The 25186-nt window shown below is 42.6% G+C and overlaps 1 protein-coding gene across 2 annotated transcripts in view; it reads right to left on the reverse strand.

The window, feature by feature from the left end:
• LOC139567736 (VPS10 domain-containing receptor SorCS3-like) overlaps positions 1-25186 on the reverse strand; it is a 228387-nt gene that overhangs the window by 107705 nt on the left and 95496 nt on the right. For both annotated transcript variants that reach the window (XM_071389195.1, XM_071389194.1), the window contains exon 2: positions 17954-18021. In XM_071389195.1, coding sequence (XP_071245296.1) covers positions 17954-18021 — 68 coding nt within the window. The remainder of the gene's footprint in view (positions 1-17953; positions 18022-25186) is intronic.

Here is a 25186-nt window from a genome sequence, read left to right on the forward strand (position 1 = left end):
CAGCACTCCACCAATCAGGCTTTTATAGCAGAGTGGCCAGACGGAAGCCCTCCTCAGAAAAAGGCACATGACAGCCCGCTTGGAGTTTACCAAAAGGCACCTAAAGGACTCTCAGACCATGAGAAAAAAGATTCTCTGGTCTGATGAAACCAAGATTAAACTCTTAGGTGTCACGTCTGCAGGAAACCTGGCACCATTCCTACGGTGAAGCATGGTGGTGGTAGCATCATGCTATGGGGATGTTTTTCAGCAGCAGGGACAAGGAGACTAGTCAAGAACATGGGAAAGATGAACAAAGCAAAGTACAGACAGATCCTTGATGAAAACCTGCTCCAAAGCGCTCAGACTGGGGCGAAGGTTCACCTTCCAACAGGACAACGACCTTAAGCACACAGCCAAGACAACACAGGAGTGACTTCGAGACAAGTATCTGAATGAACCCGGACTTGCACCCGATCTCTGTCGAGACCTGAAAATAGCTGTGCAGCTCCCCATCCAACCTGACAGAGCTTGAGTGGATCTTTTTTTCTTTTTTTCTTTTATTTAACCTTTATTTAACCAGGTAGGCAAATTGAGAACACGTTCTCATTTACAATTGCGACCTGGCCAAGATAAAGCAAAGCAGTTCGACACATACAACAACACATAGTTACACATGGAGTAAAACAAACATATAGTCAATGATACAGTGAAAAAGAATAAGTCTATATACAATGTGAGCAAGTGAGGTGAGATAAGGGAGGTGAAGGCAAACAAATATATGTATAAATAAATAAAAATATAAAAAGGCCATGGTGGCGAAGTAAATACAACACAGCAAGTAAAATAAAACTAAAAACACTGGAATGGTTGGTTTGCAGTGGAAGAAAGCGCAAAGTAGAGACAGAAATAATGGGGTGCAAAGGAGCAAAATAAATAAATAAATACAGTAGGTAAAGAGGTAGTTGTTTGGGCTAAATTATAGATGGGCTATGTACAGGTGCAGTAATCTATGAGCTGCTCTGACAGCTGGTGCTTAAAGCTAGTGAGGGAGATAAGTGTTTCCAGTTTCAGAGATTTTTGTAGTTCGTTCCAGTCATTGGCAGCAGAGAACTGGAAGGAGAGGCGGCCAAAGGAAGAATTGGTTTTGGGGGTGACCAGAGAGATAAACCTGCTGGAGCGCGTGCTACAGGTAGGTGTTGCTATGGTGACCAGCGAGCTGAGATAAGGGGGGACTTTACCTAGCAGGGTCTTGTAGATGACCTGGAACCAGTGGGTTTGGCGACGAGTATGAAGCGAGGGCCAGCCAACGAGAGTGTACAGGTCGCAGTGGTGGGTAGTATATGGGGCTTTGGTGACAAAACGGATGGCACTGTGATAGACTGCATCCAATTTATTGAGTAGGGTTTTGGAGGCTATTTTGTAAATGACATCACCGAAGTCGAGGATTGGTAGGATGGTCAGTTTTACAAGGGTATGTTTGGCAGCATGAGTGAAGGATGCTTTGTTGCGGAATAGGAAGCCAATTCTAGATTTAACTTTGGATTGGAGATGTTTGATGTGAGTCTGGAAGGAGAGTTTACAGTCTAACCAGACACCTAGGTATTTGTAGTTGTCCACATATTCTAAGTCAGAGCCGTCCAGAGTAGTGATGTTGGACAGGCGGGCAGGTGCAGGCAGCGATCGGTTGAAGAGCATGCATTTAGTTTTACTTGTATTTAAGAGCAATTGGAGGCCACGGAAGGAGAGTTGTATGGCATTGAAGCTCGCCTGGAGGGTTGTTAACACAGTGTCAAAAGAAGGGCCAGAAGTATACAGAATAGTGTCGTCTGCGTAGAGGTGGATCAGAGAATCACCAGCAGCAAGAGCGACATCATTGATGTATACAGAGAAGAGAGTCGGTCCAAGAATTGAACCCTGTGGCACCCCCATGGAGACTGCCAGAGGCCCGGACAACAGACCCTCCGATTTGACACACTGAACTCGATCAGAGAAGTAGTTGGTGAACCAGGCGAGGCAATCATTAGAGAAACCAAGGCTGTCGAGTCTGCCAATGAGGATGTGGTGATTGACAGAGTCAAAAGCCTTGGCCAGGTCAATGAATACGGCTGCACAGTATTGTTTCCTATCGATGGCGGTTAAGATATCGTTTATGACCTTGAGCGTGGCTGAGGTGCACCCATGACCAGCTCTGAAACCAGATTGCATAGCGGAGAAGGTATGGTGGGATTCGAAATGGTCGGTAATCTGTTTGTTGACTTGGCTTTCGAAGACCTTAGAAAGGCAGGGTAGGATAGATATAGGTCTGTAGCTGTTAGGGTCAAGAGTGACCGCAGCTGCTTTCCAATCTTTGGGAATCTCAGACGACACGAAAGAGAGGTTGAAAAGGCTAGTAATAGGGGTGGCAACAATTTCAGCAGATAGTTTTAGAAAGAAAGGGTCCAGATTATCTAGCCCGGCTGATTTGTAAGGGTCCAGATTTTGCAGCTCTTTTAGAACATCAGCTGACTGTATTTGGGAGAAAGAGAAATGGGGAAGGCTTGGGCGAGTAGCAGAGGGGAGGGCAGTGCTGTTGTCCGGGGTAGGGGCAGCCAGGTGGAAAGCATGGCCAGCCGTAGAAAAATGCTTATTGAAATTCTCAATTATAGTGGATTTGTCGGTGGTGACAGTGTTTCCTATCTTCAGAGCAGTTGGAAGCTGGGAGGAGGTGTTCTTATTCTCCATGGACTTTACAGTGTCCCAGAACTTTTTTGAATTTGTGTTGCAGGAAGCAAATTTCTGCTTGAAAAAGCTAGCCTTGGCTTTTCTAACTGCCTGTGTATACTGGTTTCTAGCTTCCCTGAAAAGTTGCATATCACGGGGGCTGTTCGATGCTAATGCAGAACGCCATAGGATGTTTTTCTGTTGGTTAAGGGCAGTCAGGTCAGGAGAGAACCAAGGGCTATATCTGTTCCTGGTTCTAAATTTCTTGAATGGGGCATGCTTATTCAAGATGGTGAGGAAGGCATTTTTTAAAAATGTCCAGGCATCCTCTACTGACGGGATGAGATCAATATCCTTCCAGGATACCTCGGCCAGGTCGATTAGAAAGGCCTGCTCGCTGAAGTGTTTCAGGGAGCGTTTGACAGTGATGAGTGGAGGTCGTTTGACCGCTGACCCATTACGGATGCAGGCAATGAGGCAGTGATCGCTGAGATCTTGGTTGAAAACAGCAGAGGTGTATTTGGAGGGCAAGTTTGTTAGGATGATATCTATGAGGGTACCCGTGTTTACGGAATTGGGGTGGTACCTGGTAGGTTCATTGATAATTTGTGTGAGATTGAGGGCATCAAGCTTAGATTGTAGGGTGGCTGGGGTGTTAAGCATGTTAAAATTTAGGTCGCCTAGCAGCACGAGCTCTGAAGATAGATGGGGGGCAATCAGTTCACATATAGTGTCCAGAGCACAGCTGGGGGCAGAGGGTGGTCTATAGCAACGGTGAGAGACTTGTTTTTAGAGAGATGGATTTTTAAAAGTAGAAGTTCAAATTGTTTGGGAACAGACCTGGATAGTAAAACAGAACTCTGCAGGCAATCTTTGCAATAGATTGCAACACCGCCCCCTTTGGCCGTTCTATCTTGTCTGAAAATCTTGTAGTTGGGGATGAAAATGTCAGAATTTTTGGTGGTCTTTCTAAGCCAGGATTCAGACACGGCTAAAACATCCGGGTTGGCAGAGTGTGCTAAAGCAGTGAACAAAACAAACTTAGGGAGGAGGCTTCTAATGTTAACATGCATGAAGCCAAGGCTATTACGGTTACAGAAGTCATCAAAAGAGAGCGCCTGGGGAATAGGAGTGGAGCTAGGTACTGCAGGGCCTGGATTCACCTCTACATCACCAGAGGAACAGAGGAGGAGTAGGATAAGGGTACGGCTAAAAGCTATGAGAATTGGTCGTCTAGAACTTCTAGAGCAGAGAGTAAAAGGAAGTTTCTGGGGGCGATAAAATAGCTTAAAGGAATAATGTACAGACAAAGGTATGGTAGGATGTGAATACAGTGGAGGTAAACCTAGGTATTGAGTGATGATGAGAGAGATATTGTCTCTAGAAACATCATTGAAACCAGGTGATGTCATCGCATATGTGGGTGGTGGAACTGTGAGGTTGGATATGGTATAGTGAGCAGGGCTAGAGGCTCTACAGTGAAATAAGCCAATAAACACTAACCAGAACAGCAATGGACAAGGCATATTTACATTAAGGAGAGGCATGCTTAATCGAGTGATCAATAAGGGTCCAGTGAGTAGAGGTTGGTTGGGGTCACGGCGATCCAGACAGCTGGCCGGGTAGATGGCTATCGGTAGCAAGATAGCATAGTATGGAAGTCTATTTGTAGATACCTCGTGCGTTTCCGTCGGTAGGTTGGTGGGGTTCCGTGTGGTAGAGGGGATCAATCCAAATTGGCAAAATAGATATAGTGACCCAAGAAAAAATAAAATAAATAAATAATAATAATAATTGTCCGATATACTTATTCAGATAGCAGCCGATAAGACAGCTAACGGTTAGCGGGCCCCAGATGAGCGTTCAGGTAACGTCGGGACGGAGGTGCCAGTTGGATAACTCCCTCGGGCAGATAACGTCGGCAGTCAGTCGTGAAGGCCCGGTGGGGCTCCGTATCTGCAGCAACAACAAAACAAAAAAAACGGGTCCGGATAGGTGACTGTAGCCCAGGAATGGCTGATGGAACTCCTCAGCTGGCTAGCTCCGGAATTATTTGAGTTTGCTCCGGGATCGACGTAAGCCAATAGTCACACGGTTTGCAGCTATCTAGCTGCAAATGTCCAGAGCCTGCGGCTGAAATCCGGGGAAACTGAGAGAAAAAAAGTCCCGGAATGCTCCGGTCCGAGTCGCGTTGCACAAAAGTGCCGGTAGATTATCGAGCTAAAGGAATAGCTTATGACCACAAAATGTGGGCAGCTGAAACACCAACGCTAGCCAGCAGACCGGCTCATTTCTGGGCAGCTACAGATTAGCTTCTGGCTAGCTATCGGATAGCTTCTGGTTAGCTTTCTGGCTAGCTTCTGAATTAGCCCCTGGCTAGCTTCCACGGTGGATTTTCAGATTTGAGGTAAATAATACTTTTTTGTAATTGGTGAAGCGGGTTGCAGGAAAGCTTTTGCAGGAAAGCTTTTGTAGTTGAGTTCTTGGATAATAAAATATATAAAAGATATGCGAAGAAAGGTGTAAATATATATATATACAGGACACGACAATACGAAACAGAAATGACGTCTGAACTGCTAAGCCATCTTGGAATACAAGATGCAGAGAAGAAGTTAGAAACTCCCCAAATACACATATTACCTCGCTGTCGGGTATAAATCACATTGTGGAATAAATGGCACACGTGCAATTGTTTAACTGCAACCAGGGTTGTTTTTTGGGCTGGGATCTGGGGTTGAATAAGAAAGATTTGATAGTGTACTATCAAACATATTTGCTGCCATACATCCTGCTGTGTTCCCCTCAAAGGGTATGTGTTTGTTGTTTCCAGCAACTCTCCAAAGAGACATAGAAAAAAGGAGAACTCTTTGGAAGTGAGAAAGCCATATTCCACCTTTTACATCCTTTGTCTATTTCCTCCTTCTCCCTCTCTATAAGTAGTTTCAGAGCCAATATTATGGAAACATATAAATCAGCTATGAGGAGATGGGCTGAGTTGATCTGACGGAGGAAGTAAAGAAAAAACTTCCCAAAACTTCAGGATGAGAAGGGTGAAGAAGTTACATTCTGCCTAATCTTTTTCATTGAAATGGATAATGTTGTTTTCCGGGCCAGGTTCACAGGAATCAGATAAAGCCGGCTGGCATTGAGGCAGTTCTTCTTGTTCTCTTTTGCAACATCCCTGTCACCTTCTCTCAGTCCCCAGAATATTATCAGAACTCTGTCACAGGGTTCGCAAAAGTCCATCCATAATCTAAATGGATTTAAGCCATTGGCATCCATGACAGCTCTGTGGTTTCACTGTGGGAGGGGCAATTGGTAGGCAAACTAAAAACAACACATGCACTTAGGCCCACCTCACCAGCTAGCAACCATAGGCAACCAATCAGGACCCCTCACAACGGTTGGCAGAAATTAGCCTTTCTTGTAGTATTTATGTAATTTATGTCAGAAAACCAGTGGTGTACTCAATACTTCTAAGGCCACACACAGCATGACTTGTAGGCCAGATAGACTAACAATACATTGCATCATCATGTCTGAGGCAACATGTACAGTACAGTCTGCATGCACTGGTCAGTGTGCAATTTGTACTAGTACACACTGGCCTGTACGTCGAATGATAAAGTCCACATTTCCAATTTGAGTTAGAAACCCCAAAACGAACCAAGTATCACAACAATGAGGTAGAGGGTTGTAGAAATCGAATGACAACTTCTGTGCCGCACGAAAAAACAACAATCAATTAAGAATTTTCGCTCGAGGATTAATCATTTTGCCTTTATTACTGACACGAGGCGGCTTGATGAGATTTTAACTTGATAACCATAAACAAAACCGGGAGCTGCGACTTTAAAAGGGAGCTGCTCGAGTCGCATTTGTATTGAAAACCCGTAATATAAGCCTGCTGGCGGTTAGAGCTGGTGATGAAATCCAACCATTTACTGTTATGACAGAATGTAAATTAGAGTGTGCTTCAGGGTATGAGGGAAAAACCCAAGAGTATGTCATTAAAAAGGTACGAATTTAAATATTGAGAGAAAGGAGCTAAATAAATGACCTCTTCTCTAATAGAATGAGTGATTAAAGTATCAGACCCCAGGAAATGGGAGGGGAGAGGGACTTGCCCATTGAAATGACTAGAAACCCTATTTGGAGAGCAAAACTATGAGAGTGTTTTTCACAGCAGTTTCACTGTAAAACGGAAGATGTATATATTGTATAGCAATGTATCCTTTCAAATCGTTACAATGCCATGGACTAAAGCCTATCTGTTGACGCAATGGACTATGTTGGAAAATCCTATGTTTTGAGCCGAGTCCTGGATGACATCTGCTTATGAATATGGAATATACTGTATGGGCCTTGACTTGAGGATAACACAATATGATAAACACAGATATTCTACAATATATGAGAATCGTTCTGAAAACCTATAACGTCAGACGTTTATATGACTTTCAAAATCAGATCTCAGTCATAGCCCTTTTCTGAGACTCCAATAAAAAAGTTCTATAGCACCTCTGTGGTTTTGAGGTAAGGTCCAAGTCCAATTGTAATATGTCAGAGACATTACATTTACATTTAAGTCATTTAGCAGACGCTCTTATCCAGAGCGAGGTCCCCTTCTCTCCGCGACACAGGCCTTATTATAGGCACTGACCCGTGAAATATCAGCCAGCCTGTGAGTGAGTGAGCTCAGCAGAAATATGTAATTTGAGGATGTGACTCCTCACCCCTGCCTGACCCCACAGTGGCACATTTGGAGTGGGGGATGGGGGGAAGGAGGGTTTAAATGGGAACGGAGAGATGGAAGGGATGGCCCAGATCAACCTCTCTCTCTCTCTCTCTCTCTCTCTCTCTCTCTCTCTCTCTCTCTCTCTCTCTCTCTCTCTCTCTCTCTCTCTCTCTCTCTCTCTCTCTCTCTCTCTCTCTCTCTCTCTCTCTCTCTCTCTCTCTCTCTCTCTCTCTCTCTCTCTCTCTCTCTCTCTCTCTCTCTCTCTCTCTCTCTCTCTCTCTCTCTCTCTCTCTCTCTCTCTCTCTCTCTCTCTCTCTCTCTCTCTCTCTCTCTCTCTCTGTGTGACTGCAGAGGAATCCCTTCCACTCTAACTCACTAGATGTTACCTTCAGAAGACCTGCATGTCTAGTCAGCCAGAGCTTTGCTCAGAGTATATACCCTTTACCATGGCACTGATGCATTCTGAGTTCCTCGTACAGTAGCCACCTTTTTCTCAGTCGACACAGCAGCCTATCTGCTAGCAGCCTTTCCAGTCATTTTTAAAGGTTTTCTTTCTTTCTAGGACCATTTAAGGAGCGAAATGACATCCACTAATTCACAGCAGGAGAGCGTAACAATGTGTTGAGCTTTGAACTATGATACATTTCAGTTGGGAAAGTATACCGTTCATAGAAAAGTGTGACATGAGAACATTACTACTACAAGAGAGACTCATCAATGCAAATACCGAGAATTTTGTTTTATGTGTAAGGGCCGACACCATACAGGAGAAGCAGGTACGGAGAGTCAGACATTTTTTCAGGAACAGACAAGGAAACAAGACAGGAACAGCGTCGGAACATGGGTAACACGGACATAAGACAATTAATGCAGCAGCCGGGAACTGACAAATATAGGGAAGGTAATAAACAGGTGATTGAGTGAGTCCAGGTGAGGGAAGGCAAGTGTGGGTAAATGGTGGCAGGAGTGCATAATGCAGGGCAGCCTGGCACCCTCGAGCGCCAGGGGCGAAAAGCGGGAGCGGGCGTGACAGTACCCCCCCCCCCCCCCCCCTAGGGGCGCCACCCGGCATCCCACCTGGGCGAGCCGGCCGAGACATGGGCGCTGGGCAAGCCATTTGGGGGTAAACTCCCCACGAACCGGCAGGGATGTGGGAGTCTGGCGAGCCGGCTGAGGCATAGGAGCCTGACGATCTGGCTGAGGCATGAACACCCATCGATCCCGCTGCGGCGTGGAAGCCCAATGATCCGGCGGAGGCATGACGTGGGATGGGAACCTGCCGAGCCAACCGAGGCAAGAAAACCTCTCGAGCCAACTAGGATGTGGAAGCCCGACGAGCTGGCTTAGGTAACCCCAGTTCCATCGGCTGCGTAATCCAAGCCCGACGTCACCAACAAAATAAGAACTCATGGGCCGGCTGGGCGAACAAGACCTGACGATCCGGCTGAGGCCCGACGTGGGATGAGCGCCTTCTGAGCCAACCGTGGCAAGGAAACCTCTCGAGCCAGCTAGGGCGTGGAAGCCCGACGAGCTGGCTAGGCACCCTCGGTTCCATCGGCGGCGACCCAGGACCGACGTCACCACCATCCGGAACGCCACTACTCCCCGATGCTTTGTGTGATGGCTGCTGCATTCTGTAAGGAATGACGCTGGAGAATAGAAGCAGGTACGGGGAGTCAGAGATTTATTCGGGAACAGACATGGAAAGACAGGAACAGCGTCGGAACACGGGTAACACGGACATGAGACAATTAATGCAGCAGCCGGGAACTGACACATATAGGGAAGGTAATAAACAGGTGATTGAGTGAGTCCAGGTGAGTCAAATATCACTGATGCGCGTGATGAGGGAAGGCAGGTGTGCGTAAATGGTGGAAGGAGTGTGTAATGCAGGGCAGCCTGGCGCCCTCTAGCGCAAGGGGGAAGAGCGGGAGCGGGCGTGACAGTATGTTGTATTATACAATACACTTAATTTCAGAGTAACACAAATAGTCTAACCTAACAATACCACTTCACGCCTCTCACAACATTAAATAATTACCAGACTCGATATCCATTGCATTCGAAATCCACTTGTACAGTGCAATCCCATTTCAGATCATTATAATATTGCATAATGTCACTTTTATCAAAACGAATTCCTGTCAGTTATCATAATATGACTTCACCATACAGCACATCATTAAGACCACAATCAAGTGTCTAATAAGGGGATAGAGAGGGAAGAGGAGCGAGGAGTATGCTTGCATTATCAGACGGAGGGAGAAATTGCACTCGAGGCAAGGACGAGGCCAATTAGCTGAAAATAATTATGCTCAAACGCATCATGATCATCTGGTGTGAAAATGTGTGTTAATGAACTGGAGAGACTGAAAGACTAAAACTAGCAGAGATGACATTCCCTAGAAGATACGTAGGAATATACACTGACACATTGTTACATTGAGAATGTTTTGTTACATTAGCTAAGTGTCGTGTTTTCACAACCTCTCTACAAGACACTGGTCCTGTTGAAGTGAAGTCAAGAATATTGTGTGAGAAGCAATTAAGTTTCCGAGAAGATATGTTGATTTGAACAGTCAAAAGAGTTACGTTTCCGTCTAGCTACTGTATATTGAACGTGTTGTGTTTACGCAGCCTCTGTATGTACGATATGCTGGTCCTGTTGAGTTGGATTGGAGTCAGGGATATGATGTGTGAAGTTGGATACATGCAGACAGGCTCATCTCTAAGAGGTTTCAGCATCTGGTATCCAGGCATCTGTAGGCTGTAATTTTAACTCACATTGCTCTGCTGCAGTAGCACAGCTGAAGACATATCAAACTGCTGTGTTTCTATACCTGTCTACCTATTTGCTAAGACTGAATAATTATTGAGCAATAAACTGCTCAACCGCCAAGGGATGATACTCAGAATACTTAGATGAAGAGAGGAGGCAGATCTGAATAACTTGTTGCAAGAGATCAAATATCATTGTTAGGGTACGCAGTAAACAGTCTGGCTTCATTTCGCTCATATCCCTAAGCATCCCATTGAGATATGGGACCGCTCTTTTGAATATTATTCACAGGAATTAATGATCTCCTTCCATTGTTTAAGGTCAGGGCGTTCAATAAAATTCACAGGCTGACTTTCAGATACTTGAAGGCGTTGGCTGGAGTCTTGACCTTTATTGTAAAGTCAGCATCTGTCCTGCCATTTGGGCCAACAGCATGGACACTGGTATAAACAGACTCTAACAGTCTCTCCAGAGCTGTGATCCCAATTAACAATGAATATTAATGACAGAGACGAACAGAGCAAAACAATTGCAGAGACTGCAAAGTTTATGGCTGCGAACATTTGTTGATTCTTGAGTATGAACTATCACGTTCTGGGTGTTTCTGACTAGTATTTAGACTGATCTCTCTCTAACTTTCTGTTTCTACTCGTTCTCTCCCTACATCCCTCACTCTTTCTCGGTCCCACCAGGTCTCATTTGAACAAATTTGAATATGCTCTTTTGTGCCCTTGTTCCATTGATACGGAATCCCAGCACTGTGGCAACCATCACAGTGATGTATAAGAAACCCAGCCAAGCAGGACAGGTCCCATACAACGGACGGGTTACTACTCTAACTGCGTTCTCACAGTGGAGGGAGATGACTCAGCTGAATGAATACCAGGGCACATCTCAGAGGCTTGGGGAGGTCAATGTTCTAACATCCAGGACTATTTACTCCTCTTAATGACTACACCTGACTTCAATTACTTGAAATGCTGAGAACACCTGGCTTACTTATCCTTTTTCCTGCCCTGTAACTCATTTTGAAGAGCTTCACTGTTGGATGATGTATTTTGTTAGATTTTGAAATATCTATTTTCTAAGACAATTAATTTTGGATTATTTTTGGAGACTGACTCGCAGAAGCAGACTTTTCTCTGATCTGTAAACTAATTAAAAGGAGCTTTGAGATTGAACAATGTCTTAGGTTAGATACTGGATATCTATTTTGTAAGATTTTGTTTGAATTATTTCCTGAAAATTGTGTCACTTTGATTTCCCAGCAACTGACTCATACCTTGACATTAGACAGTACTGGACCATTTAAAGGACATCGCTAATCTTCACAGATATTCAAAGAGTAAACCAGCTTGCTTTCTCTAGCCTCAAGGAAAAACCATACATACCATTTGTCATTGTCAGACTTATTTTAGTCAGAATTTCTCTGAAACCTCCTCAAACATGAATGGTGGATTTGTTTTGTGCTCTGAAGAGAGGTATTAACCTTGAAACCCCATAACTACATACAGATAAAGTCAGGGTAATCAGTTACATTACCAGCAAAAAAATTGTAACCAGGTTACAGATACTTTTGAAAAACTAGATGATTACTTCGAGGATTACTTTGAAATTCAGAAAGGATGTTTGCGAAATAAAATCTTTGACACTTCTCTGTTTTCTCAATGACATTCAAATCAGCATTGAACAATAGGCACAAGTTTCAGTTTGTTCCACCTGAGAAAGTCTGACCACAAGTCAGAGACCACTATGATGACACACCAAATGTGTTTGATGGATCGCGGGAAAAGAGCAGGAATAGGCTTTTGCATGCTACTATCTAAGCTATGTCTTCCCTTGATGCGGCTGCTGTTGGCATCCAAAGATTATCCAACTTCAATAAATGTTTGGAGGTAAGGATGACAGCAATGGTGTTGTCTACGGCGATACGGATATCACTTATTATTCATATCTACACAGCGCATTGGGAAAGGGGGATACCTAGTCAGCTGTCCAATTGAATGTATTCAACTGAAATGTGTCTTCTACATTTAACCCAACCTCTCTGAATCAGTGCGGGAGGCTGCCATAATCGACATCCACGCCTTCGCCGCCCGGGGAACAGTGGGTTAACTGCCTTGCTCAGAACGACAGATTTTTACCTTGTCAGCACGGTGATTCGATCCAGCGCCCAACGCCCAGATTCGGCCCAACGCTCTAACCACGAGGCAACTGTAGCTGCCAAATCACACTGCTGCTCCTTCATGTAGCTATTTGCGCTTTACGGATTGTAGTTGTTGTGGACGGCTGTTCACAAATCTAAATGTGTATTTGAACGCAATTACTGTCACATCCTGATCTGTTTCACCTCTCTTTGTGATTGTCTCCACCCCCCTCCAGGTGTCGCCCATCTTCCCCATTATCCGCTGTGTATTTACACCTGTGTTCTCTGTTTGTCTGTTGCCAGTTCGTCTTGTTTGTCAAGTCAACCAGCGGTTTTGTCTCAGCTCCTGCTTTTTACAGTCTCGTTTTCTTGCCCTCCTGGTCTTTTTCTCTCCCGCCCATCTCTGGTTTACTGACACCTGCCTTGACCTGTCTATTGCCTGCCCCCGTTGGATTATTATACCATTGTTACCTGGTTGAATTCAAGAAGTGTTAGCTGCCTATCAATCATTGTTTATGAAACCAGTGGACAGCCAGTGAAATAGCGCTCTTGCAACAGCTGCATAGTGCGGATCCCAGCCTATGGAATAAAAGTGGGGCTTTTATTGCTCAAGCTAATTCACCCTAATAAAAAAAATCCATAGGACTAATGGACACATGCTCAAAATTGTACACTTTTGGTAGACTTAAAGGGGCAATCTGTAGATGCTACATCCATTTTTGATTTTGATTTATAAGTCCAAAAATGGATGTAGCAACTACAGATTGTGTGACAGTTATCCATTGATTCTTGAACAATATAACTTAAATGCCTCATGAGCTTAGTTCAACTGTCACACTCCATGAGAATCCAAAATACAGTTGAAGTCGGAAGTTTACATACACTTACGTTGGAGTCATTAAAACTCATTTTTCAACCACTCCACAAATTTCTTATGAACAAATGATAGTTTTGGCAAGTCGGTTAGGACATTTACTTTGTGCATGACACAAGTCATTTTTCCAACAATTGTTTACAGACAGATTATTTCACTTATAATTCACTGTTTCGCAATTCCAGTTGCTCAGAAGTTGACGGTGCCTTTAATCAGCTTGGAAAATTCCAGAAAATGATGTCATAGCTTTAGAAGCTATCTCCTAGAGATGAACGTACTTTGGTGGGAAAACTGCAAATCAATCCCAGAACAACAGCAAAAGACCTTGTGAAGATGCTGGAGGAAGCAGGTACAAAATTACATATTTCCACTGTAAAACTAATCCTATATCGACATAACCTGAAAGGCTGCTCAGCAAGGAAGAAACCACTGCTCCAAAACCGCCATAAAAAGCCAGACTACGGTAAGCAACTGCACATGGTCTGATGAAACAAAAATAGAACTGAGCATCGTTATGTTTGGAGGAAAAAGGGGGAGGCTTGCAAGCCGAAGAACACAATCCCAACCGTGAAGCACAGGGGTTGCAGCATCATGTTGTGGGGGTGCATTGCTGCAGGAGGGACTGGTGCACTTCACAAAATAGATGTCATCATGAGAGGGAAATGATGTGGATATATTGAAGGAACATGACATCAGTCAGGAAGTTAAAGCTTGGTCGCAAATGGGTCTTCAAATGGACAATGACCCCAAGCATACTTCCAAAGTTGTAGCAAAATGGCTTAAGGACAACAAACTCAAGGTATTGGAGTGGCCATCACAAAGCCCTGACCTCAAACCTATAGAATATTTGTGAGCAGAACTGAAAAAGCGTGTGCGAGCAAGGAGGCCTACAAACCTGACTCAGTTACACCAGCTCTGTCAGGAGGAATGGGCCAAAATTCACCAAACTTATTGTGGGAAGCTTGTGGAAGGCTACCCGAAACGTTTGACCCAAGTTAAACAATTTAACCTTTTCTCAATATAGGGGGTGCTGTTTCAACATTAGCATTTATCGTCTCCAAATTAAACTGCCTCATACTCAATTCTTGCTTGTACAATATGCATATTATAGTTATTATTGGATAGAAAACACTCTCTAGTTTCTATAGCCGTTTGAATTATGTCTCTGAGTGAAACAGAACTCATTCTACAGCACTTTTCCTGATATGGAGTGAGATTTCAGACATTTTGGCCTCTGGTCCCAGGTCAGTTTTAAAGTCCCTGTAAATCCTATGAGGATACAAACACTGCCCATGCCTTCCTCTAGATGTCAGTAAGAGGTGACAATTTGAATGGAGTCGATTGCGCAGTATAAAACAGAAAAGACCGGATGTACCGTTCTTTTCCTGCTGCGCCTCACGCAAGATGGACGTCGGACTCTCTCTCTTTCCAAGCGTTGGTTTAGCCACTTATATATCGCCGGTCATGTTTTTACTCGTTATAGGTGTTAAAAACATCATAAGGTAGTTAATTTAAACCGTTTTATAGCAATTTATATCCGTTTAGTGCGATTTTGAGGCATTGCTTTGTGATGCACATTGAAGCACCGGGCACGTTTCGGGGTCCCGGTCGAACGTTAGTGGGCATTTCGACGGACAAGAGGACAGCTTTCGACCAAAAGAAGATTAGACCCAAGAAAGGATACATTGCCCAAGATACTGATGGAAGAACAGCTCACAGTAAGAACTATTTATGATGATAAATCGCTGTTCTGTAGAAAAATTTTAAACGCATATGTCGCCATTTTGTTATGTGTAGCTTCGCTTGGCGGACCCGTTATTGCACAGTAAGGATAATTTTACAAATGTAAGTCAGCGATTGCATTTAAGAACTAATTTGTCTTTCGATTCCTGTCAACCCTGTATTTTTTTGTCAAGTTTATGATTAGCTATCGATTAGACTAGATCACTCTCAAATATAGCGCCCGACATTTTCAGGGCAGTTTTGCTAGTATTCTCATTGTATAACCACGTTTTTTTGTGGCTAAATATGCACATTTTCGAACAAACTATATATGTATTTTGTAATATGATGTTACAGGAGTGTCATCGGAAGAATTCTGAGAAGGTTAGTGAAAAAATTTATATATTTTGGTGATCATAACGTTATCGCTCCCCTTGCCTTTGATTCATGCTGGGGTAACGTTTGCACATGTGGTATGCTAATATAACGATTTATTGTGTTTTCGCTGTAAAACGCTTAGAAAATCTGAAATATTGTCTGAATTCACAAGATCTGTGTCTTTCCATTGCTATGCTTTGTCTATTTTTATGAAATGTTTTATGATGAGTAAATTGGTAATACACGTTGCTCTCTGTATTTATTCTAGTCGAGTTGTGATGGTGGGTGCAATTGTAAACTATGATTTCTACCTGAAATATGCAAATTTTTCTAACAAAAACTATCCTATACAATAAATATGTTATCAGACTGTCATCTGATGAGGTTTTTTCTTGGTTAGTGGCTATCAATATCTTTATTTGGCCGAATTGGTGATAGCTACTGGTGGAGAGAAAAAATGGTGGACAAAGAAAAATTGTGTCTTTTGCTAACGTGGTTAGCTAATAGATTTACATATTGTGTCTTCCCTGTAAAACATTTTAAAAATCAAAAATGATTGCTGGATTCACAAGAAGTGGATCTTTCATCTGGTATCTTGGACTTGTGATTGAATGATATTTAGATGCTACTATTTACTTATGCCGCTATGCTAGCTATGCTATTCAGCTTTTTTACTGGTGGGGGGTGGGGGGTGCTCCCGGATCCGGGTTTCTGACTCGTTAGAAGTTAAAGGCAATGCTACCAAATACTAATTGAGTGCATGTAAACTTCTGACCCACTGGGAATATGATGAAAGTCATTCTCTCTGAATTTCACATTCATAAAATAAGGTGGTGATCCTAACTGACCTAAGACAGGGAATTTTTACTACGATTAAGTGTCAGGAATTGTGAAAAACTGAGTTTAAATGTATTTGGCTAAGGTGTCTGTAAACTTCCGACTTCAACTGTATTTGAAAAACAATTCTCATTTAGAAGGCTAACATCACATTTCATCTTCTCACAAATAGTTTCATATTTAATCATATCATTTCCACAACATTTAGATGTAAATCTGATGACTGGGAAATATACACGTTCAGAGATACCGTTATGTTGTTATATCGTCCTTAATGAGATCCCAAAACAACAACTGATGACATAATTGTTCTTTCAGTACCCACAGACTATTCCAACTGTTTGGATTACAGCAGTATTCTTTCATTATTGAACCTTTTGATGTTAGCTTTTTGGCGGGAGGAATCTCCTTGTAAAAATAGGTTTCTTTCCCCTCCTCCTGCAAAGCCCAAAGGGAGAGTTTCTACAAGGTATTTGCGACCATCATAAAATGGCCAACTTCACCCCTCTCCTCCTCTGCGGGAGAGAAAGGGTGTTGTAGAGCGGACCCACTGTAACCTGATCCTTCAGATCTTCACAGGAGAGTCATGACATTACTGACTTTGGGTAATCCAAAAGTTACGTTACTGATTAGAATTTTGGACAGGTAACTAGTAACTGTAACAGATTACATTTAGAAAGTAACCTACCCAACCCTGGATAGTGTGTTTTGTTGCTGGCAATCTAAACAAGCCCAATTACTGGAGTCTGTACTGGAGTCAAACATGGTGCAGTAGTATGTGTAATTTAGGAAAGTCTGTGTTTTCTCTCTCTCTCTCTCTCTCTCTCTCTCTCTCTCTCTCTCTCTCTCTCTCTCTCTCTCTCTCTCTCTCTCTCTCTCTCTCTCTCTCTCTCTCTCTCTCTCTCTCTCTCTCTCTCTCTCTCTCTCTCTCTCTCTCTCTCTCTCTCTCTCTCTCTCTCTCTCTCTCTCTCTCTCTCTCTCTCTCTCTCTCTCTCTCTCTCTCTCTCTCTCTCTCTCTCTCTCTCTCTCTCTCTCTCTCTCTCTCTCTCTCTCTCTCTCTCTCTCTCTCTCTCTCTCTCTCTCTCTCTCTCTCTGTCTGTCTCTCGTCGTCAGCCTGACTCATTCAACAGGAGAGTGATCTACACATGTCACAGTCGAATTATCTGGGTCCCACAAACACACACAGGAGCCGCATCACTATAATCTCACAAGAATCATTTAACTTTCATTGTATTGACACACCAAATTGCCTGAAAGGACCACAAGCTCTAAAAACGACAGCAAAAGTAATGAATGAAGAAAACCTGTTCGGTATTAAAATATCTTGATGGTGGTTATGCTCATAGCTTCCCATTGACTCAAAGGGGACTTCTATACCTCTCCTTTTGTCAGTGTATTTTTAATGCACTTTGTGTTGTTACTCTGTGATGTTTTGTGCTAGTCTCCCTGGGAAGGTGTAAGGGGGACAGAGGTACATCCAAGGTACATCACGTTAAACATGGAGTCAGTTTACACAAGAGTAGACACCAGTCATCATTCACCTGGGGCACCCTGCCCAATGCTCAGTAGTGCAATACTTGCTTTGCATGCAGCAGTCTTGTACAAAGCAGTGAGGGAGAGAGAAAGAGAAAAGGGGCATGGAGAGAGAAAGATGGAGGAGAGAGAGTAGAAAAGAGAAAGAAAGTGGAGAGAGACTGCACTATTGTTCCTATGATGAATCTGAATATGTGTCAGGGGAGGGAGGGACAGAGAGGGAGACAGAGAGGGAGAGCTGGAGGAAGGTTACTGTCTTACCTCCACAAGGTGCTCTCTGTAACACTCCCCAGGTGAAAGTCATAAAGTTTGGTCAGAATCAGGATCACCTGGAAACAAAACAGACATAGCATGTGTTATAAGTATGTAATAAGCCATGAACTAACACAAACCTATTAGATAATAAACACAAACATTTAAGAACATCACAGGTTATTCTCTCAGAAGACAAGACAGACTGGGCAAACTTATTTTATATTCTCTTAGAAGAAAACCAACCTACGTATTCCATAAAAACCAATCAAAAACAGCATTATCAACAACAGGTGTTTGTTGATACATTGGCATGTTATGAATGTCCCTTTGGCTGCGTCCCCAACACAACACTAGTCAAAGGGCACTATGCCAGCCTGTATGCCCACTTTGAACCCTCTCTCTCTTGTTCCCTCACTGCTGCCAGGCTTGGCCCCTGACAAGCATGATCCTGCGGTCAATCCCTCTGTTCCCATAGCTTTGGTAAGAGCAGTGTGAGGAGTGAAAAAGAGAGAGAGGAGGGAAGGGGGTCTTTCATAACACACTGAACAAGGTGACGGGTGAATCACAAACCAAGATGGCCACCCATATTCTAGAGACCCAGTTGTCAGATCTGATATCAAAACAGAGGACCAGAGAACTCAGTGTTTTTTTGACTCGGTGAAGCCTGAAGTGACATCTATCACTGAATCCAAAATCCCCAACTCCTCCCTAGGCTGTCCTGTAGGAAATGTTAAACTTGTAGTGTATTTCATTTTTAAAAAGGCTTTTGAAGTTTGCAATTTACACTTTGAAATGTCAAACTCAACTTTTTTATTTATTTATAATCCACATAATAATATACATTCCCCTGTGCTGCAGGATTATTTTCCTGCTGTATCAAACTGCCTCAAATTAAGATCCTACATCTCTACTGTAGGTCCAAGCAGTACGGCAAAAATTCCCCCCAGCCTATTCGAAGGCAAACTGTTAAAAAGTGATTACCATTCTGCTTAAACCTATCCAGTTATCTTAGATCTACAGGAGAGTCTAGTGGGTACAAAGGGCCAAGGGATTGATTTGGAATTCAGCGTATACTCCTCTGTGTGGTAGGCTACTGATGCAGCCTGGGCACATATGGCGTCTGTTTAGGAGACAAACAAAGAGTAATACTGGGAAGACAACACTGTCTTTATATAAATGCCACAACGTTTCACGTTCGGATGAAAAGCGTGCCCAGAGTAAACTTCCTGCTACTCAGGCCCAGAAGCTAATATATGCATATTATTAGTAGTATTGGATAGAAAACACTCTGAAGTTTCTAAAACTGTTTGAATGATGTCTGTGAGTATAACAGAACTCATATGGCAGGCGGAAACCTGAGAAAAATCCAACCAGGAAGTGGGAAATCTGAGGTTTGTAGTTTTTCAACTCATTGCCTATCAAATATACAGTGTCTACAGGGTCATATTGCACTTCCTAAGGCTTCCACTAGATGTCAACAGTCTTTAGAACGTCGTTTGAGGCTTCTACTGTGAAGTTGGGGTGAATGGGAGCTGATTCAACCAGAGTTCTGCCAGAGTGGCATGAGCTGATCACGCACGCACAGGTGAGAGTGAAGACAACACTGTCTTTATATAAATGCCACAACGTTTCACGTTCGGATGAAAAGCGTGCCCAGAGTAAACTTCCTGCTACTCAGGCCCAGAAGCTAATATATGCATATTATTAGTAGTATTGGATAGAAAACACTCTGAAGTTTCTAAAACTGTTTGAATGATGTCTGTGAGTATAACATAACTCATATGGCAGGCGGAAAGCTGAGAAAAATCCAACCAGGAAGTGGGAAATCTGAGGTTTGTAGTTTTTCAACTCATTGCCTATCGAATATACAGTGTCTACAGGGTCATATTGCACTTCCTAAGGCTTCCACTAGATGTCAACAGTCTTTAGAACGTCGTTTGAGGCTTCTACTGTGAAGTTGGGGTGAATGGGAGCTGATTCAACCAGAGTTCTGCCAGAGTGGCATGAGCTGATCACGCATGCACAGGTGAGAGTGACCTGCATTCCATTGCAATCCTAAAGACAAAGGAATTCTCCGGTTGGAACATTTTTGAAGATTTATGTTAAAAACTTCCTAAAGATTGATTCTATGCATCGTTTGACATGTTTCTACGAACTGTAATAGAACATTTTGAACTTTTCGTCTGAACTTTTGCCTGGACTTGCCCGCGCCTCGTGGGTTTGGATTTGTTTACCAAACGCGCTAACAAAAGAAGGTATTTGGACATAAATGATGGACTTTATCGAACAAAACAAACTTTTATTGTGGAACTGGGATTCCTGGGAGTACATTCTGATGAAGATCATCAAAGGTAAGTGAATATTTATAACGCTATTTCTGACTTTTACTGACTACATAACATGGCGGGTATCTGCATGGCTTGTTTTTGTGTCTGAGCACCGTACTCAGATTATTGCATGGTTTGCTTTTTCCGTAAAGCTTTTTTGAAATCTGACACAGCGGTTGCATGAAGGAGAAGTATATCTATAATTCTGTGCATAATACTTGTATCTTTTATCAAAGTTTACTATAAGTATCTCTGTAAATTGATGTGGCTCTCTGAAAATTCGCCGGATGTTTTCGAGGCACAGCATTACTGACCATAAAGCGCCAATGTAAACTGAGATTTTTGGATATAAATATTAACTTTATCGAACAAATCATACATGTATTGTGTAACATGAAGTCATATGAGTGCCATCTGATGAAGATCATCAAAGGTTAGTTATTCATTTTATCTCTATTTCTGCTTTTTGTGACTCCTCTCTTTGGCTGGAAAATGGCTGTGTGTGTTTTTGTGACTAGGCTTTGACCTAACATAATCATATGGTGTGCTTTTGCTGTAAAGCCTTTTTGAAATCGGACACGATGGGTAGATTATCAAGAAGCTAAGCTTTAATTTGGTGTATTGCACTTGTGAATGTATGAAAGTTACATATTTCTCAAAAATATTTTTGAATTTCGCGCTCTGCCTTTTCAGCGGAATGTTGTCGAATTATAGCAAACCGACAAGCCTGACTTGAGTCACTTCACTGTAAGGTGATTTGTTAGCTGTCTCTCTTCGTCTTGCCTGAGTACATTTAGAGATATACATCAGGAAAATGGAACTCAGGAAGGAGAAAGGAATAAAGCCAACACCAGTTGTTAGACTTGACCTCCGTGGTTCATGTGTACAGGCTCCAGGATTGGCCTCACTAGCCTGGCTGGCCCTTAACTTCTTGACGCACGGATCCCTTTAGCGGGATCATTTTCATCAACAACCGCTGAATTGCAGAGCTTCAAATTAAAAAGAAATTGCAAAAAAAATGTATATTCATGAAATCACAAGTGCAATATAGCAAAACACAGCTTAGCTTGTTGTTAATCCACCTGTCGTGTCAGATTTTGAAAATATGCTTTACAGCGAAAGCAATCCAAGCGTTTGTGTGAGTTTATCAATCACTAGACAAAACATTAAGAACACCTAGCAGCAATGTAGATTGGTCACGAAAGCCAGAAAAGCAATCAAATTAATCGCTTACCTTTGATCTTCGGATGTTTGCACTCACGAGACTCCCAGTTACACAATAAATGTTACTTTTGTTCGATAAAGATTATTTTTATATCAAAAAACCTCCATTTGTTTGGCGCGTTATGTTCAGTATTCAACAGCCTTAGGCAGGTCATCAAGGCTTGACGGAAATTTCAAATAGTATCCGTAAAGTTCGTAGAAACATGTCAAACGTTTTTAATAATCAAACCTCAGGTTGTTTTTAACATCAATAATCGATAAAATTTCAACCGGACTATAAACTATTCAATACAGGAGAGAAAGAAAATGTTGAGCAACCAGTGTCGCGCGCATGAACTAATGGAAGGGCATCCGTCTATCCACTGACGCTTTATGATAAATCTCGCTCATTTTTCAGAATAAAAGCTTGAAACTATGTCTAAAGACTGTTCACACCCCGAGGAAGCCATTGGAAAAGGAATCTGATTGATATCCCTTTAAATGGACGAAAGGCAAGCAATGGAACAGTGATTTTTCAAAATAAGAGTCACTTCCAGGTTGGATTTCCTCAGGTTTTCGCCTGCAAAATCAGTTCTGTTATACTCACAGACAATATTTTGACAGTTTTGGAAACTTTAGAGTGTTGTCTAATCTACTCTGTCAATTATATGCATATTCTAGCATCTGGACCTGAGAAATAGGCAGCTTACATTGGGAACGTTATTTTTCCAAACATAAAAATTCTGCCCCCTAGCTTCAAGAGTCCCAAGGACTGGCCTGGACCTCACTGGGGAGCCACTGATGGTTCTCTCTGAGAGATGGTGCCACCACCCCGGGGCCCCACTCCTCCTCCTTAGAATGTGAGCAGATGGTTCGGGCCAGGCAAGACCTACCAGAGAGGGCAATGTAGAGAGAGAAGAAGAAGAACATAGAAGAAGATTCATGCCATGCTTGTAAAATGCTAAGCAAAACTGAGTTCTTATTGGAGTGTTGGTAGTTTGTGTGTCTATGCTCTTGCATGTTCTTGCTTACGAGTGTGTATGTGTGTGTGTGGAGGTTCCTGCAGGGGTCTTATGTTGTCAGACAAGCTTGCTCTTCTTTTCCAGGGGGTGTCACCACACAGACAGGGAGCAGTCCCCCTCCATGACAGCATGAATTGAAAATTCACATCGAATAACTGGGGCACCACCTGAAATCCCAGAGAATAATTGTGTCCTGTCAGCTTGTATCGTCGTCATGAAAATCTTAATCATGTCTCTGAAAATGCCTCGGTCGCCCAAAAACAAACAAATGGTGAAAGCGTTAAATGTGGGGCGGTTGCAAAAAATACTGAACTTTCAGCAAGTCATTGTCACATATTGTCAAGTTTGTTTATATAATGCTGATCTTTGTTGGTCCTGTTAAGTCGACTGACAATGGATTCAATGCAATTCGGATAACACAAACTGTAAACAATTAAGTTTCACTAGGCGGCCATTTTTCAAGAACATTCTCCCCTCTTCGAAAACCCCAATTGACCTGCAATGCATGGAAGAAAATGTCAGCTTGTTGCCTCGCAATTAACCAACTGTGGCGAAAACATATTATTAGCATAACTAAATGTCCCATGTCCACAAAGACCCAATTTAAAGTGGCAAACATAATTTTGAATGCTGATTTTGCTCTGTGGCACGCTAATGATAGGTCACTAATGACTTTGAGAAAACAGTTAATCTCTCCTCCAAGCCAATCAGTATTTTAATTGTATTAGCCCCGCGAATTGCTGGTGTCTACTGCCGGGGTCAATGCTATGCGGCCGGTAACAAGGACACTAATTGAAACATGCTTTTCAGTAGTGAATACTGAATGAGTATCTAGTCCCTCAGGAGTGTTGAAACAGTGGGGCGTGGCGGAAACGCCTGGCTAATAAGAAAGGACACTTCAGAATGTCTGTGTCATTGTGGATAACTGGCGCAGCATTGCGACCACAGTGTTGCACCATGGTTGCAATAACCATACATTAGCGGCATTATGGAACATGGCACGTCAAAGAATAATCATTAAAACATAAATGTACTGTGGGGAACCTACAGTAGTTGACCATTTGCTGATTATATATATTTTTTTCTTGAGACACATGTATAGGTTCATGTTAATGAGACCTTTGCCTGTTTACATAACAATTCTTCTCTTTTCAAAGACTTCTGTATCTATTCTACTTGATTACACACTTAGAATTTAGCTACAGTGTCTTCAGAAAGTTTTCATAGCCCTTGACTTATTCCACATTTTTGTTTTGTTACCGCCTGAATTCAAAATGCATTGAATATATGTTTTCTTAGCCATCTACACACAATACCCCATAATGACAAAGTGATGTCACGTCTACTCCTGCTCCTCCCCTCCGGCGTTCGACATCACCGCTACAGTAACCACTGGTCCTGGCATCTATCATTACGCACACCTGCACTCCATCATGAGGCACACTTGGACTCCATTACCTCACTACCTTAGGTTATTTCCCCAGTCAGTATTGTTTATGTGTTTATGTGTAGACGCCACTGCTATATTGTCTCGTTCCATGTTTGTTGTTTTATTAAACGTACCATCTGCACCTGCTTTTAGACTCTCAGAGTCTTTGTTACAGAATACTGACTCAAACGATGGAAGCAGCAGGAAAATAGTATCCGGCGACGAGCAGGGATGCTTTCTTCCTCAACACCACGACCAGCTGGCACAACTGGGAACAGCTATGGAAGAGGTTCTTTGCAGTGTGCAACATGTCAAACATACCCGGGAGGCATTGACGTCAACTAGCGAAGGATATTCTACAACCAGTCGACCAGCGAGCTTTGTCATTATGGGGTATTGTGTAAATTATGTGGATGTATTGAAGCAACATCTCAAGACATCAGTCAGGAAGTTAAAGCTTGGTTGCAAATGGGTCTTCCAAATGAACAATGACCCCAAGCATACTTCCAAAGTTGTGGCAAAATTGCTTAAGGACAACAAATTCAAGGTATTGGAGTGGCGATCACAAAGCCCTGACCTCAATCCTATAGAAAATTTGTGAGCAGAAATGAAAAAACATGTGCGAGCAAGGAGGCCAACAAACCTGACTCAATTACACCAGCTCTGTCAGGAGGAATGGGCCAAAATTCAGCCAACTTTTTGTGGGGAGCTTGTGGAAGGCTACCTGAAACGTTTGACCCAAGTTAAACAATTTTAAGACAATGCTACCAAATACTAATTGAGTGTATGTACACTTCTGACCCACAGGGAATGTGATGAAAGAAATCAAAGCTAAAATAAATCATTCTCTCTACTATTATTCTGACATTTCAAATTCTTAAAATAAAGTGGTGATCCTAACTGACCTAAGACAGGGAATTTTTACTAGGATTAAATGTCAGGAATTGTTAAAAACTGAGTTTAAATGTATTTGGCTAAGGTGTATGTAAACTTCTGACTTCAACTGTATTTAAGGAACCTCTAGGTCTGTAAAGGGTAGGCTCTCGGCCCAACTCAACATTTTCATTATTGTCATAATGGATATTGAATAAAGATGATTGTTTGAAGAAATGCCAAAGTCTCTCTTACTTGAATAGAATATTCCACCAAAGGATCTATTCAGTTACTTTTTCATCCTGAAAAACTCCCCAGTCCTTAGCGATTACAAGCATACCCATAACATGATGCAGCCACCTTGACAATATGGAGAGTGGTACTC

This window comes from Salvelinus alpinus, chromosome 2 (assembly GCF_045679555.1).
Source record: "Salvelinus alpinus chromosome 2, SLU_Salpinus.1, whole genome shotgun sequence".
NCBI classification, from domain to species: Eukaryota; Metazoa; Chordata; class Actinopteri; order Salmoniformes; family Salmonidae; genus Salvelinus; species Salvelinus alpinus.